The 14,748-nt window shown below is 48.0% G+C and overlaps 1 protein-coding gene across 1 annotated transcript in view; it reads left to right on the forward strand.

Annotated features, from left to right (window-relative positions):
* Positions 1 to 14,748, forward strand: part of Fndc3b (fibronectin type III domain containing 3B) — a 301,266-nt gene that overhangs the window by 219,594 nt on the left and 66,924 nt on the right. Inside the window, 1 exon segment of the mRNA XM_038347774.2 lies at positions 1,915 to 1,968. Within this exon segment, the coding sequence (XP_038203702.1) occupies positions 1,915 to 1,968 (54 nt within the window).

Raw genomic sequence — 14,748 nt, forward strand, 5'->3', positions numbered from 1 at the left:
GTGGCCATGCGCTCATAGTCAGTGGCTGACATTGACTGTGTTGTTGGGACAAAGGCAAAATTTCAACTGGCTTAGACTCTGAACTTTTTTATTTTCCTTCCTGGCTTCCAGGGATAATCCAGGTCAGTGATTTCCCACCTTTTCAGAGTTTTAGCACCCAACAGCTCATCATGGTTGGTTAATTCCTTGGCAATTACACATCCATTTAAAAACAAGTTTATGTGAGTTAATGAAAATCTATCTTTTCTGAAGGAAAGATTTAGAATCTATTTCTTTTGAAAAAAATAAAAGCTATCTGAAGATTACCAGAGGGACCCTGGGGTCTTACAGATTTAAAGCTGGGAATCACTGATACATCTCTGCTCTGCTCGGGTGGTATTCAGGTCTCAGGTGGACCAGCAGCTTCCAGAGAGGTCACTTGGAGACCAAAAATACCCTGTTCCATTCAGTTATTGGCAAACATAAGAAGGCCCTGGATTCAGCTCAGTGTCTATTTAAGAGGCTGCCACCTGTTCTTTACTCCAGAAAGAAACTAAGAATTGGAAACTAAGAAAAAAAAAAGAATTGGATTCTCCTGAAAGTTTTGCCAGTTACTTACAAGTTCACCTACATCCCTACCCTGCCCTGCAGCCCAGACCCACCAGAGCTCCAACCACCAGTTCCCAGCTCACAGCACTTACCTGCACGCTGGCTCAGCAGGAATGAGGGAAGGAGGGGAAGATGGGACCTTCGCCCTTCCAGAGCCCTGATGATAAAGCAGCAGCTGTCATCTGCTGAGTGCTTCTTATAAACTTGGGTGTACTCGTGGGTGATTTATGTATCGTTACCCATCGCGGATCTTCAGTCTTGAAATGAAATTTCCATGTTGATATTAAACAGATCACACCAGACTACTGGCAAGCAGACTGCAAGGGTGTGGTGGAGTTCACTGGGCCCACATCTCTCTCTCTCTCTTTCGAGAAAGAACCAAACCCAAGCACATTTTTGAGACAAGATAGGCTCCTACTGTTTGCCCTTTATTTTGTCTGTCTTCTGAGGACTTTTTATTCTGAGTGCTGTGATAACCGGGTGGCGTCACCCCTTCCAATAGCTCAGGCTCTGTAAAGTACTCGTTCCCAGAGAGTGCTCATTGCCTTGTTGAACCTTGTCTTCCCAGTGACGCTGGTATCAGCTTTCTTTTTTGAGCACAGGAAATGTTGAAGCCTTTTTTTTTTTTTTTTTTTTTTTTTTGCTAACATGTGAAGGGCTAGTACCCTCTGGTAGTCTATCCAGAGGATGTAATCTTTCCATTTGTGTGCGCGTGCATGTGTGTGTGCGCGTGCGTGTGCATATGTCTCTCTCTCTGTGTGTGTTATGTGTGTATGTGTGTGCGTGTGTCTATGGCACGCTTGTGTGCAGGGTGGGGTGGGAGGAGGTAGAGTGGAGATGGAGGTATTTAATTCTACAGCTGGTTCTCTAATCCTAAGTACCTAAAGGAAAAGTAGAACAAAACAAAAATCCAAAGCTCTGAGGGGAAGTCCAGAATGGCAGGCGTGAGCGCTCTTGCCCCCAGCTCCAAGCAGTGTCCTGTAGCACAGCAGCCTTTTGTCTCTTGTTGCACTGAACCTAAAGTGACTCCTCAGAGTTTTGCCCCAAGGACGCAGGGTGCACAGTAGCATGTGCATGGTAGGGCAGGAGCATGGTAGGGGTAGGACTGGGTGTGCTTTACTGTCCCGGGAGGCCTGCCGGGGTTGAGCCCTCCTAGAGCTGAGCTGTAGAAGTTAATAGGTAATGTTGTCTACCAAGACCCCGCGGCAGCTGCTGGTTCCTTCTCTGAGGGGATAGCATGGAGCCATGACAGCCACTGTCTTTGACCATGTTGCTAGCTTGTCTCTGAGCAGCTTTCTCCAATCTCATTATTATTTTCTTTTTTAGGCTCCAATTGACAATGGTTCAAAAATCACCAGCTACCTTTTAGAATGGGATGAGGTAAGCATCTTTCTACATTCATCCATCCAAAATGCCATTTCAAAGATACTGGTCTTCCCTGAGGCGTGTCAGACGAAGGAAATGCCACATCAATACAGACGTTTTGCTCAGGAGCTGCCGGCATGGAAAAGCAGCTAGATTGCAGCAGCACAGCTGATTGTGCATTGCGATAAATCTACCTACTCTTATGCATCCAGTGCCACTGAAAGCCGAGGTCTTACCTCTTCCCAATTCTCAGTGCCTCCCCAGGCGTTAATTTGTAGTAGCGGTTGGTTGTGTTCTCTCCACTGCACGGGCGGTTTTGATAAGGCAAAGCCTGCTGTTTGGGAAGCATGCCTTAGTTTCTTTTTTGTTGTGTGACATGGTGTTCTTCCTTATATCTGTCTGGGAGTGGCACAGCGCCTGGAGTCTCATTCACGTCGTACATGAGTCCCTGTGGACTAGACCATCGTGTGACAGGGACAGTGCCCATGATGGAGGGAGGCTGTCCTCAAAGCCACTCTGCCACGAGCCAGTGCCATGGCCTCTCCGTCCTCACACTCACACACCACACCGGAACCTCCTGCAGGAGATCATGTGCATGGCCGGTTCTTGCCCCTGGCAGGCTCTTTGGGTCGTCTGTTCCTGTAGATTTATCTTGGCTGCATTCATTCAGTTGGTGCTTCAGTCTCCCTTGCTGTGGTTTGGAAAAGGGCCTAAGGACTTAAAAAATAGAAAATGTAAAAAAAAAAAAGAGGGAGGGAATAGTTGAAGTTAACTAGTCTTTGTGACTTGAATTCGAAGAGATTGAAAAACAGATGTATGCATGAGCAAAAACACGACTTGTCAGGTGAGGACAACTTATAAAGGGAACATTTTAGATGCATAAAATAGTTAGCGATGACTTTTTGAAGTGACACACGGGATCTCACTGCTTTCTGTAGGCTGTATTTGCATTTGGCTTGCATCTTAACAGCTTTGAGTGACCAAGGATAATTGCCATGGTGGCCTTAGACCCTTACAAGTCCCTGATAGGTAGGGATAGGTGAAATCTCTGCCTTTCCAAAGATTTCCATTGTAAAGTGGTTTGAGTGGCCAATGGAACCCCGCTATAGCCCCAGGCTGTGTATATAACCCTGTATGTGTGCCAGTAGAGACAGGGCATCTCATGTGTTCGGTTCAACAACTAGGCTAACCTGGCTGGCCCTCCAGCCCCAGGGGTTCGCTTGTCTCTGCCTCCCCAGTGCTGAGATCACAAGCTTGTGGCACTGGAATTTTACGTGGGTTCTGGGGATCACACTCAGGTCTTCACGATGCTGTCGGCACTGTACCAGCTGAACCACCTCTTTAGCCCCTGTGTGTGGCTTTTTGTCCCATGCTTTTTGCTGTTTGACTTCTTAGGACGGTGACAATCTAAGGTCGGGAAAGTCAGAGAAATTGAGTGGAAATCTCCTAGGTAGACCCCTGAAGGAGCCAGCGGTGGAAGGGTTGGTGTGCTCCCCACCGTGGACGAGTTTACAGTGCTTAGCGGGGGGGCCTTGTCCCTTCCCTGAGTGGTCTCCTTTTTTCTCCCTCCTTTTTAACTTCATCCTCTGCCCTCTTGATGCTTCTTTATCTCTCCTCTCCGACCTTCCCACTCCTGCTGGTGTTGGCTCTGCTGACTTCTGCTGGAGATGCCAGGCTGCCCCCTACCTACAGGCCAACAAGGGTTCTCCTTGTGCTCTGTAGCTTCACATTAGCCTCGTAAGGTGTCAGACCAGCCTTGGCAGCAGACGATCGCAGAGAGCACAGACTAGGAGGAGGACCTTCTGTCCCAGCTTCATAGCATGCAGCTCAACTTTTATGCCTTCAGTTACCCGGTTTGTGAAGTGGCAGCAAGGACAGTCATCAGCTCGCAAGCATCCGTGCTGTCACAAAGTAGGTGATTTGTGCTCACCTTTTCTGATCAGAGTATTCAGGGATTGTTTTCAGTGTTCTTCATGTACTCATTCTTGGCGCATACCCCTTCCTGCCTTCACATGGCAGACTGTGAGGGAAGAATGATAAGGAAGGTAGCCCTCCTCCCTGGTAGCTGAGCAGGCTCCCAGGTGCTTCTCCTGTGTACTTCTGAGCATATGTAAATAATATGCAAATACGGCCAACCTAGCCAAAGGCTTCTCATTTTTCCAGCCAGTTGCCTCTTTGTTTTATACCCCACGTTTCTCCTACAGTCCACCTAAAAAGGTTGAAAAATGGTTTCTAGGAGTTCATGGCAGTGCGACCACATACAGTAGTAACTTATTCATCCATGCCCAGTTTATCATTTTAGAAGTGGAATTCCTACCAAAATAATCTAGTAGTGTTGTTTCTAGATGGACCAGAGGATCGACGGCCATCCTCAGAGTGGCTCACTTGAGGCTCATTCCTGTGCTGCCCCTGCCCTGGTTCCAAAGCTGATGTTCAGAGAAGGAAAATGGTTCTGACCTGCAGGAAGTGAAAGCATATGAAGCCCTGGCTGCCCTTCTGAAACCTTCTGGAAGTTTCTAGAACCAGTGCACCTGGTGCAGGGTTGTTCTAGTCTCTGCCCTAGTGCAGCATGGTGGTGTAAGAGACTGGGAGACAGCCATTGTGCCGCAGCCAGCCCCTGCCTGCTCAGCCCTCCCAGGAAACAATCCTCCCGTTGCCTCTCCCATGCCTGCCTCAGCCGCACACCCAGAGGCTTGGCTGTCCAGGGACTGGAAGTAAACTTGTGTAGAGAAAAGTTGGGGTATGGAGAGGAACAGATCACTGCCCAAGAATAAGATGGGTGAAAAATGTTTTAAAAAGAAAAGGTCATGGGAGTAGGTGCTCTCTGCAGAGCCTGACAGTCTGAATCAATCCCTGGACCTGACACGGTGGAAGGAGATAATACCTTCACGTGCCCTCTGACCTCCACGTGCATGCCTTGCACACATGCACGCACTCGGAGACACACACCGAGACGATAAACAAGTGTAAAAACGCATTTTAAAGATGGATGAGTCTCAAAGAAGGTTGCACTGGGGAAGCTCACCTGCCCTCTGTTTTCCACTGGGCCCAGGGTGATAATGTGGAGGGAAGGTGTCCTCTGGAACCCAGGCTGTAGCCCCTGGAAACTAGATGGTCTAGGCAACTCCGTCTAGAATCTCCAATAAGGCAATGAGGAAACATTTTGGAAGTATTGATACCTGAAGCCCAGGTCTCAGGCCTCTCCATGAGGTCTTCTGGAATAAAGCCAAGCCTTGAGCTCGGCACTGCAGGGGAGAGGAGAGCTCACTGGGGATCCGAAGTGGACAGAGCAGCACCAGAAAACTCTTATTCAAGCCTGTGGCCATTTCTTCCTCATAGAGTTCACTTGAAAGTTACTCATGAGGCTTCAGCAAAAGACTGGGTCATTTTTCTGCCCTAGTAACTAACTTGGTAGCTCCTCAATTTTTAAATCCATGTGGAATAACCAACTATGTGGTGGGTATGAACATCTAAGAATGGAACCTTCTGGAATCCTTGTCTTCTCAGCCGTGACATCAGTTTTTCACTTGATGTGGGTTGGTTTTCATTATTTGAAGTAGTGTGGCTTTTTCTGACCAAACAAGGGTCCTGCATCTGTGACTCATGTGACCTCTGGACTTTGAGAACTTAGCCCTGCCTGTTTGCAGATAAGTGTCTGGCCAGAGACCCCCTCAGGAGACTCCCTGGCAGGAGCCTGGCAGCAGAGATCATTGTCTGGGTGGGTCTCTATTGGATGATTGTCAGCTCCTCTCCCACTTCTCCCCAGGGCAGCTCCTGGTCTTCTCATGATTTCTAAGGATCCCAGCTCAGGTCCTCACACTTTTGTGCTCCGTATGTCACTTAAGGATCCATTTCCCCAGGCCCCTCAGCAATTTTATGAAACATCAGGCAAATAGTGTTTAGACACTGGTTTTCTCAACACAAAACATCCTTCCCAAGGGAGTCAGTGAGAGAGAGGAAGTAGAGCTGGTTCGGGGATTACCCTGTGAATCTCTTTAATTTGTGGAGGTCTGTGCCCATCCTCCTTGGGCTCCTCTGTGTTGCTTTCTGCTTGATGAGCTCCCAGCATCCTGTAGTGGAGGTGGGAGGGAGTTCTCTAGAATTACTCATGGAAATTGTTAGGGATAGCTTCTTGTATTTATCTTCCAATAGCTAATGTGATTACCCCATAAGTTTAAACCCACAGGGAGTGGCTGATGATAGACCAGGAGATTATAGAGGTCTCTAGGTTAGGGAACAAAGCAGTGAGAGCCTTTGGATTCCCACGTGGTACATGCCTTCTCAGTCTTAAGCTTTCTAAATGGATGGAGAACTGGCCTTTCTCCTTAAAAAAGAAATTTAAAAAGTTATATATTTTTTGGTTGAATAGGAACTTTTTCTATTTTAGGAAAAAAAGTTCTGTAAAGGAAGCATTGATGGAAGGTCAGCTTGTAAGTCATGCTCTTCGCTGCTGTGCACGTGTGCGTACTTGTGTGCACGTGTGCGTACTTGTGTGCACGTGTGCGTTCTTGTGTGCACATGTGCATTCTTGTGTGTGCGGGCACTCAGCTCATCGTCCAGAGTGATAGCGGATCTCCTGAGACTGTTGCTTGTGTTCACTAGTGAAAAAGAACTGTTCTGGATTGGGATAGGTTATGGTCTGTGTCGTCTGATTGTAGGTCACGGTACCTCAGCAATCTGTTGTATCCCTGAGTCTTGGTCTCTACAGTGGGAAGATAGCCTGTGTTGTCTGATGGTACTGCTGCATTAGGACTGGATAAGGTGACTTAGCAACAGAAAATTCCGTGCACTGACCCCTCCACATGTAAATACTTGTGAGGAACTGTTTGGGAATAGACCATCTACTGCCCGGAGTTCAAACAGGATTGCTGCTGACAGATCGTACATATATAGATGTTCAAGTGCTGTTGGCTTAGCTTCTGCCTGGGATGTGTGGAAGAACCAGAAAAACAGTTCTGTGGGTTGAGATGATTGAAGTTCGCAAGAATCTTCTCACATGTGACTCAACTGGCTGAGACAGATGTTCACATCGGCATTTCCAGCAGACTAGAGAGCCTGCAGCTCTGGAAGTAAGAGTGGACTGCCAGTCAGGGAGAGCCTGCTGTATCCACAGAGATGCATTGCACAGACTCACAGAGCAGCTCCTCAATGTCTCTGGGGGTCTGGGCACCCAAGCGCACTGAAGGACTGAGTTGCCCCACAGGAGGAATTTGGTGACTTATTTGTTGTCAACTGGTCTCTCGCATGACTCGGGAGTCGAAAACCTCTCAGAGTGCTTCTCGTCATAGTGGGTTTCCACATGATTCTTCCGGTCAAGTGACAGCTGTCATAGGGATGCAAGTCAGGACAATGCCACCAAGCAGAGAGACATGCTGAGCTCCACAGAACCACGTAAAGCTTGCTATGGCTTGAATCTGAAGTGGCCTCCACAGGCTTCTGTTTTGAACACTTTCTCTCCCATGTGCAGTGTAGTAAAGGCTGTGGAGCCAGGCTGAAGGCCTGACTGACTGGTGGACATAGGTACTAGGTGTGGTGAACCTTCCATGCTTGTACCTCCCCATAGGTCTGGTCTATCTCCCTCTCTTCCTGGTATACCAGGATATGAAGAGCCACCTCCTCATGATCTCTCTCTCTCTCTCTCTCTCTCTCTCTCTCTCTCTCTCTCTCTCTCTCACACACACACACACACACACACACACACACACACACTTGAATACATGCATGACACACTACCTTCACTCCATGAGGAAAATCAGAAACCCTGGTTTCCGTTCCTCACTGACAGCACTGGCTAGAATGTCCAGGGGAGGTATTACTTATCCAAGTCTGTGTGGTCTTGGGTCTTTTCCAGTGACTGTACCCATGGGGATTTGAGTGGGGTCAAGGGCTCACTGGGCATGCATCTGTCACAGCTGATCCTTAACTCCAGTGCAGCAAGCTAGACTTTACTAGACCAAGTAAAATGGCAATGTTTTACCCTTTACCACTGCAGCAAGGGCTGTCAGAGAGCCAGGGAGTGGCTTCTCCAACCAGATAAAGAAACTCAGCTAAGAAGGGTGTCTTAGGTGACCACACTGTGACAAAATGCCATGACCAAAGCATTGGGGAGGACAGGGCTTGTCCTGCTGGGGCTTCCATGTCACTGTTCATCATTGAAGGAAGTCAGGGCAGGAATCTGATGCCGTAGCTGATGCAGAAACCAAGGAGTGCTGTTTACTGGCTTGCTCTTTGTGGCCTGCTCAGCCTGCTTTCTTTTATAACCCAGGACCACCTGCCCAGGGATGGCACCCCCCACAATGGCACAACCCTCCCCCTCATAAATCACTGAGTAAGAAAATGCTCTACAGGTTTGCCTACAACCTGATTTTACGGAGGCATTCTCTCAGTTGAGGCTTCTGCCTTTCAGATGACTCTAGCTTGTGCCAAGTTGACATAAAACTAGTCAGCACAAAAGTCTTAGAACTCAGAAGCACGGTTGAAAGGTGAGGAGCACCCTCCCCCCTCAGTTAGGATCTTGGCACCAGGGGCAGATTCTCTCTATTCACTGCATGTGCAGAATGGGGCTATGGAGTGGGAAGCAGACTTCATAAGGAAGGTTCTGCCTGAGATCACAAATACCTCGATCCCTAACTCCTACTCTGTCCACTGTATCTGTCATGCTTACTGCCAGCTGGAGGGCAGCCACCGTAGCCTTGCCTGTGTGGCGGCCCAAGGCCAACTGTCCTTCAGTTCAGGTCTCAGTTGTACAGATCACTCTATCTCCCTCTCTCTGTGTCTCTCTCTTGGTCCGCACACACATTGTGTGTTTTGTAAACATGCGGAGGCCGGAGGTCGATGTCACATGTCTTCCTCCATCCTCTTCACCTTGTCTTTTGAACCATGGGCTCTCACTGAACTTCAGCGATCACCAGTTCAGCTAGACTGGCCAGCATGCTCCCGGTAGCCTCTGGCCACCACCCGCCCAACACTGACGTTACAGGCATATCCACCTCAGGTGCTGTGAGACTGAGCCGTTCCCCAGCCACAGGCAACTGCTGCTTTTGTTAACTCACGCTGCTCCTTTCCTTCCCCATTCCCTGGAACATTCTTAACACGTTTCCAGTGGTCCTCAAAGCCCTTGACTGTGCCAGGACCTGGAGACGTGTGTAGCAAAGCCATGTCAGCTTCTCTAAACCTAGGCACCTGATGACCACCCCTGCCTGTTTCAGGTAACCAAGCCTTTCCTGGGAAATGAATATCTAGTGTTCCTGAGGATTAAATGTAAGCTGTTTATTCAGTGTTTGTAGCCACAAACCACCCCACCCCACCCCCACTTCTTGTCATGGAAAGGGCAGAGTGGGGTCTAGCGCTAGAAAATACATAAATCCACTCAGATATGGAGTGTCCCCAGGTTCCTTTCATGAGCCCCACCTAGTATATAGCTTGCTGAGCACATCTCAAGCCAATATTTATCTTTGATGTTGCCTAGGGTCTGCCAGTACTGGAACAGCATCTAAATATAGATGCATAAGCAGACTAAACTATAGCATAGAACCTGGCAGTAGTTCATTTGGCCAGGGCAGCCTCACTTCTTTGATTTTCAGTTGCATTTCTAGCATATTAAACTAGGCTCCTGCAGAGAGTGCCCAGCTCAGTTACGTGGCCCACATCTGCACCCCATACATAGCCATGGTCAAAGTAGATGACACGCCATCAGCTTCATGTAACTAACGTAGCAGGCAGTTAGGTACCTTGGAAAGTAATGTCAGAAGGACAGTGGAGAGAGTTGATCCTGGGACGGATCCAAACATGTGGCCAGAGAGAGCTGGTTTACCATGGGGTCTAGCACCCTCATCTTAGCCATTCTTAGTTGTGTGTGTTCGTACAGGTGTGTGGAAGGCAGGTGTCACATTCCTCGGGTACTGTCTACCTTGTTTGCTTTGTGCTTTTGAGACAAGTAGGACCGGCAGCCCTGGGAATCTGTGTGTCTGTCCCAAGCCCTGGATTGTGAGTGTGTGCCACCACACCCTTTTTCCTTACATGGATTCTCGGATACAGCTTGGGTCCTCCTGCTTGCACGGTAGGCGCTTTACCAAGTCAGCCATCCGCCCCCCCCCCACTCTTGTGTGCCAAGAATGAATATGCTGTGGAAAATAAACAGGGGACATTGCTAATCTATTAATTTCAAGGCAATTGAAAATACCAGCCAGCTTCATCTACTGGTGCCAGTTCTGTTGAACATACTCGCTTCCAGCACTGGTGGTGCCAAGCTAACTGAGAATGTTAGCCAGGGCACCACAGCCCCCACAGTGTACAGAATTACTCTGGCAGGCAAACGTGAGCCTGAATTAATTGGGATGCTTGTGAATTATGTGTGTAGAATTAGCCCAGAAGTGTTAAGTTCCTGAAGCAGGAGCCAACCCTTGTAGAAAGTCCATCTTCCCACATACTGAAGACAGCTGCTCAGAGGATATTCAGCAGAGGAAAAACTACTTGAGAAAGTATTTTTTACTGTTTTCAATCTTTCTGTTACATTCTTTGACAAATTAACACAAACAGTTACATGCTGTTTTTAAACACATTTTAACTTTAATTTTAATTTTATTTAGTCAGGTCCTAGAAAGAGCATCAGGTACTTTTTTTTTGTACCTCCCTGCTAGCTTCCAGGCCAGCCGATACTCCTGTAAAGTGGCTTTTCTCCTGGACCCTTTGTCATTGTGTGCTCTCAGCGACCAGAAGCCGGCTCGGGAGCCGAGGTCCTGGGAAAAGCTGTTTTATTTGTGCTCAAGCCTTGGAATTGCATGCTAACAAGTGGTTTTTTTGTGTTTTTTTTTTTTTTGGGGTTTTTTTTTTGTTTGTTTGTTTTTGCTTTTTTTTTTTTTTTTTTTTTTTTTTTTTTTTTGGTTTTTCGAGACAGGGTTTCTCTGTGGCTTTGGAGCCTGTCCTGGAACTAGCTCTTGTAGACCAGGCTGGTCTCGAACTCACAGAGATCCGCCTGCCTCTGCCTCCCGAGTTCTGGGATTAAAGGCGTGCGCCACCACCGCCCGCTAACAAGTTTTAACCCAGGGACTGGGAATGTGGCTCCGTAGTGCAACGCTTGTCTGTTGTGCCAGGGCCTTTTGGGTCCACCCTCAGGACTATTTAAAAAAAGAAGGAAGCAAGAGTTTTATTTGATCTAAATTGTAATTCTGTAGCTGAAGTAATGGCGTTGCTGCAGGGCAGTTCGGGTTAATCATTGTTGTTTGGGAGTTGGTTGATGATGTCAGCATCTGCAGTCATTTGGGGGGCATCTTAAAGGACCTTTATTGGATGGCTTTGCATGTCCACAAGGGTGAAAAAAGCAGAACACCTGTTAGGTGAGGCGTGCGGTCTTCTGCAAGCAGGGGATATTGATTAAAGTTTGCTGGAATTAGACAAGGGCCATCAAATGACTGAGTGTGAGCTGTAGAACAGGTGACCCCAACAGTGGCTTACAGTGATCACAGTTTTCAGCTCGTTGATTGTTTCTGAGACAGAGATTCGTGTGTCCCAAGCTGGCCTCAACTTTGTTTTGTAGACTAGTTTGTCTTTAAACTCCCGATACCCTGCCTTTGTCTCTGTGTGCAGGGATACAGATGTGTGGGATTACCCCATTTCCGTGATGCTGGGTATCAGACCCAGGTCTCTGCGTGCTAGGAGAGCACTCTGCCAGATGACGGCATCCCAGCCCTACCCGCTCTTGCTTGTGTTCATAGATCCTGGAGTAAGGATTGAGCAGTCAGCTCTGTGGAATCCTGAGTTGCAGCTGGGAGGGCTCTTTGGCTGAGTGGGAGTCCCCTGAGCAACTTGGTTCTTTGGTGTAGAGGTCATTAATGGATTACAACATGAATGTCCTTACAGAGAGGCCGATGCTTCGTTTGTCACCATTCTGGAAGCTATGTATGTCCCACCTTGGTTCTAAGAGACGTATGCCTCTGTGCTGTGAGGCCTGAAGAATGACCTTATGTTTCCACAGATAGAGCATAAAAGCTCCTTTGTGACACAGGCTTCTCTTGACTGCTTTAGTCCTGACAGACAGCACCAGATGCCCAGGCGATATGCCCTCAGGCTGTCAGATAAAAGATCACAGACTTCTGAACACAAAATGGTTTTTTCTGCTCCTGCTCTTCTGTTGTGTGTCCAGGCGAGAAAGAAGAACGGGAGAAACAGGTATCAGAAATGTAGTCAGAGAACACAGGAGGCAGAGAGGGCACCCCACGCGCAATTCCCAGGCCAACCAGAACTCTGAAGTGAGACCCTGTCACAGTGACAGAGAAGACAGAGACCCCTGGTTCTTCTCCACCCCAGGAAGAAAGGCGCTGTGCCTACTCTCTGGAGGTGTCAGACTCCACCCTTGAGTGTCTGCTGCTCCTGAGAAGCGGGTCCCGTGTCCCATTCCTCGGGCGACACACCCCAGTTCAGCAAAGCGTTTCCTTGGGGTGGGGGTAAATTACTTTTCCAAAACTGTAAACTTACTTCATAACCAACTTTAATTTTTAACTGTAGATTAGAAAGATAGAAATATTTAAATAGGCACTAAAGGGGTAAGAGAAAAATGTAGTCTAATTCTCAAAATCTCTCCTTCAAATGTCACTTTAAGATGAAGTGTATAGTAAGACATCTGAACTCCCTGGGGAAAAGGTCTCTGTCCCTAGAGTACCCATCCTGTCCTCAAAGTTTGCAGATGTAGGTCCTGCTCTGCTGTGTGTCCACACAGGCGCCTCCCTGAACTCCCTTCTCTCACCCCTATCCATGCTTGAACACCTTCCCAAGCCAGAGAAAGCTGCCTGTGGTTGCCATTCCTCTGAGAGCAGGACCCCAGAGAGTGTGACGTTACAAGCAGCCAAATGGGATACGGGGGGTGGGGGGCACATGCTGACCATGGGGTTCAGTCCTGTTAGAAGGCTATTCTCCCTGAAGATGGTGGACTCCTTTAGAATGTGGATAGAGAGAAGCAATTGCTTGCCCAGTTCAGATGAAGTGTGCAGCCTAGGCCAGTTAGACCATAGCCATACTGTGATGGTGACCAGGCTTCCACAAGCACAATGTAGGGTTGAGGGGGTGAACTGAGTGGCATTTTCTTCCAAAAGAAGAGGAAAAAGGAACAGGGATGGGATCTCAGGAATGGGAAGGTCTGAAGATGCTATGAACATAAGCCAGCTGGCTGGCAAGTCCAAGTCCTTTTCCTCGAGAGCAGTTTTGACCAGGAGGTTGTGGGGTGGGGACAGCATCTGGGCCCTGCTCAGAAAATAGCTCCTCCTTGGGTGATGAGCTGGTACCAGTGGGCTACAAGGGGGTGGGGATCGTGACACCCGGAGAAGGAAGTGGCCCGAGATTGGAAGTGAAACACCTCAAGGCTGGTCTGCACCCAGTTTGCTCTCAAGATGGTCTCACATTCTAGTAAAGATTAACGCTGCCCTGGAATGAACTCAGGGTGAGCTGTGGAAATACGCATTGCTGCATGCCACAGTTTATGAACGGAAGCAAGCCAGTGAGCCCTGAAAGGCAGCCTTTCTTTGGGACTCACAGGCTCTGGCAGCGCAGCCGGGTCAGACCATGGCAGGGGTTATTTCAGTTCATGTCGAAGTAAGTCAGTAGCCTCGTAGCCAGGTCTGCATCAGAGTGACCAGGGGTGTGAGCTTGGCTACTCTTACTCATTTCTCCAATTGGAATAAACTTGTCATTCAGTTTCTACCAAGGACAGCACAGAGCCTGCCTTCCAGTCTGCTGTTCCAGACTGCATGTGTTCAACATGCCTGGTTCACCAAGCCGCAGTCCTGCTGCTGGGGACCTGACTCTCTGTGCACCACACCATGGAGAGCCCAGCAGGGGTGACCGATCAGAGCTAGGCCTGGCTGGCCACAGCTCTTCTGCTGCCTGTTGTTGACCAGATTATTGATGAGAGCAGGGCTGAAATCCCTAGGGACAGTATCCATTCCTGCTAACGCCGTCGTAGCGAGAACTTTGCAATGGCTGACTTCGGTTATGGGGAAAACGTTGCCTGGGTAAGAAGGCTAAATGCTTGCTATGTAAGCATAAGTACCTGAATCCAGTTCCCCAAACCATGTAAAAGCCATGGTATACACAGCCCTAGAGGTAGGGAGGCAGAGAGCCCAGCCAAGTCAGTGAGGTCGAGACCCAGTGAGAAACTGTCTTTAAAGGGGGTGGACAGTGCCCAAGGATCAACACCCCAGATTGTCCTCCAGCTCTGTGCTCACATTCAGATATGTGCAACTGTACATGTATGCACACAAACACACAAAGTTTTCAGATATGTGCAACTGTACATGTATGCACACAAACACACAAATTTTCTAGGTGAAACATCTCAGCAAACCTATGGCACCTTAGTGAGGTTTTGTTAGAAGTGAGAACATGCCATAGCTTCTCTCTCTCTCCCTCCCTTTTTCTCTCTCTTTCCCCTTTCTCCCTCACTCTCTACCTCCCTCCCTGTCTCTTTCTTCTTTCTTCTTTTTCTTTTAGAATCCTATTAAATCTAAAAGCCATGATCTACACAATGTAAACCTTCACTGACAGGGATTTATGGATTTAATTTCTGATTTTTAAAAATCATGAGCATTTATATTGTCCTTCCTGTCAATTTGTAGGAATTTTTCCATCTTTAAGAATTAGCTGGGTTTTTTTTAATCCTGTCTACCTCTGCCCACAGAAAACAATAGTATTTCATTCATAGATGCTACCAGCCCGGGATCCTACTTGGTTTGTTAACATTTCCCCAAACCTCCTATGAATTATTGGGGGGCTCTTTTATAAATAGTATTTGTTGATTTCGCTTTT

This window comes from Arvicola amphibius, chromosome 11 (genome assembly GCF_903992535.2).
Source record: "Arvicola amphibius chromosome 11, mArvAmp1.2, whole genome shotgun sequence".
NCBI classification, from domain to species: domain Eukaryota; kingdom Metazoa; phylum Chordata; class Mammalia; order Rodentia; family Cricetidae; genus Arvicola; species Arvicola amphibius.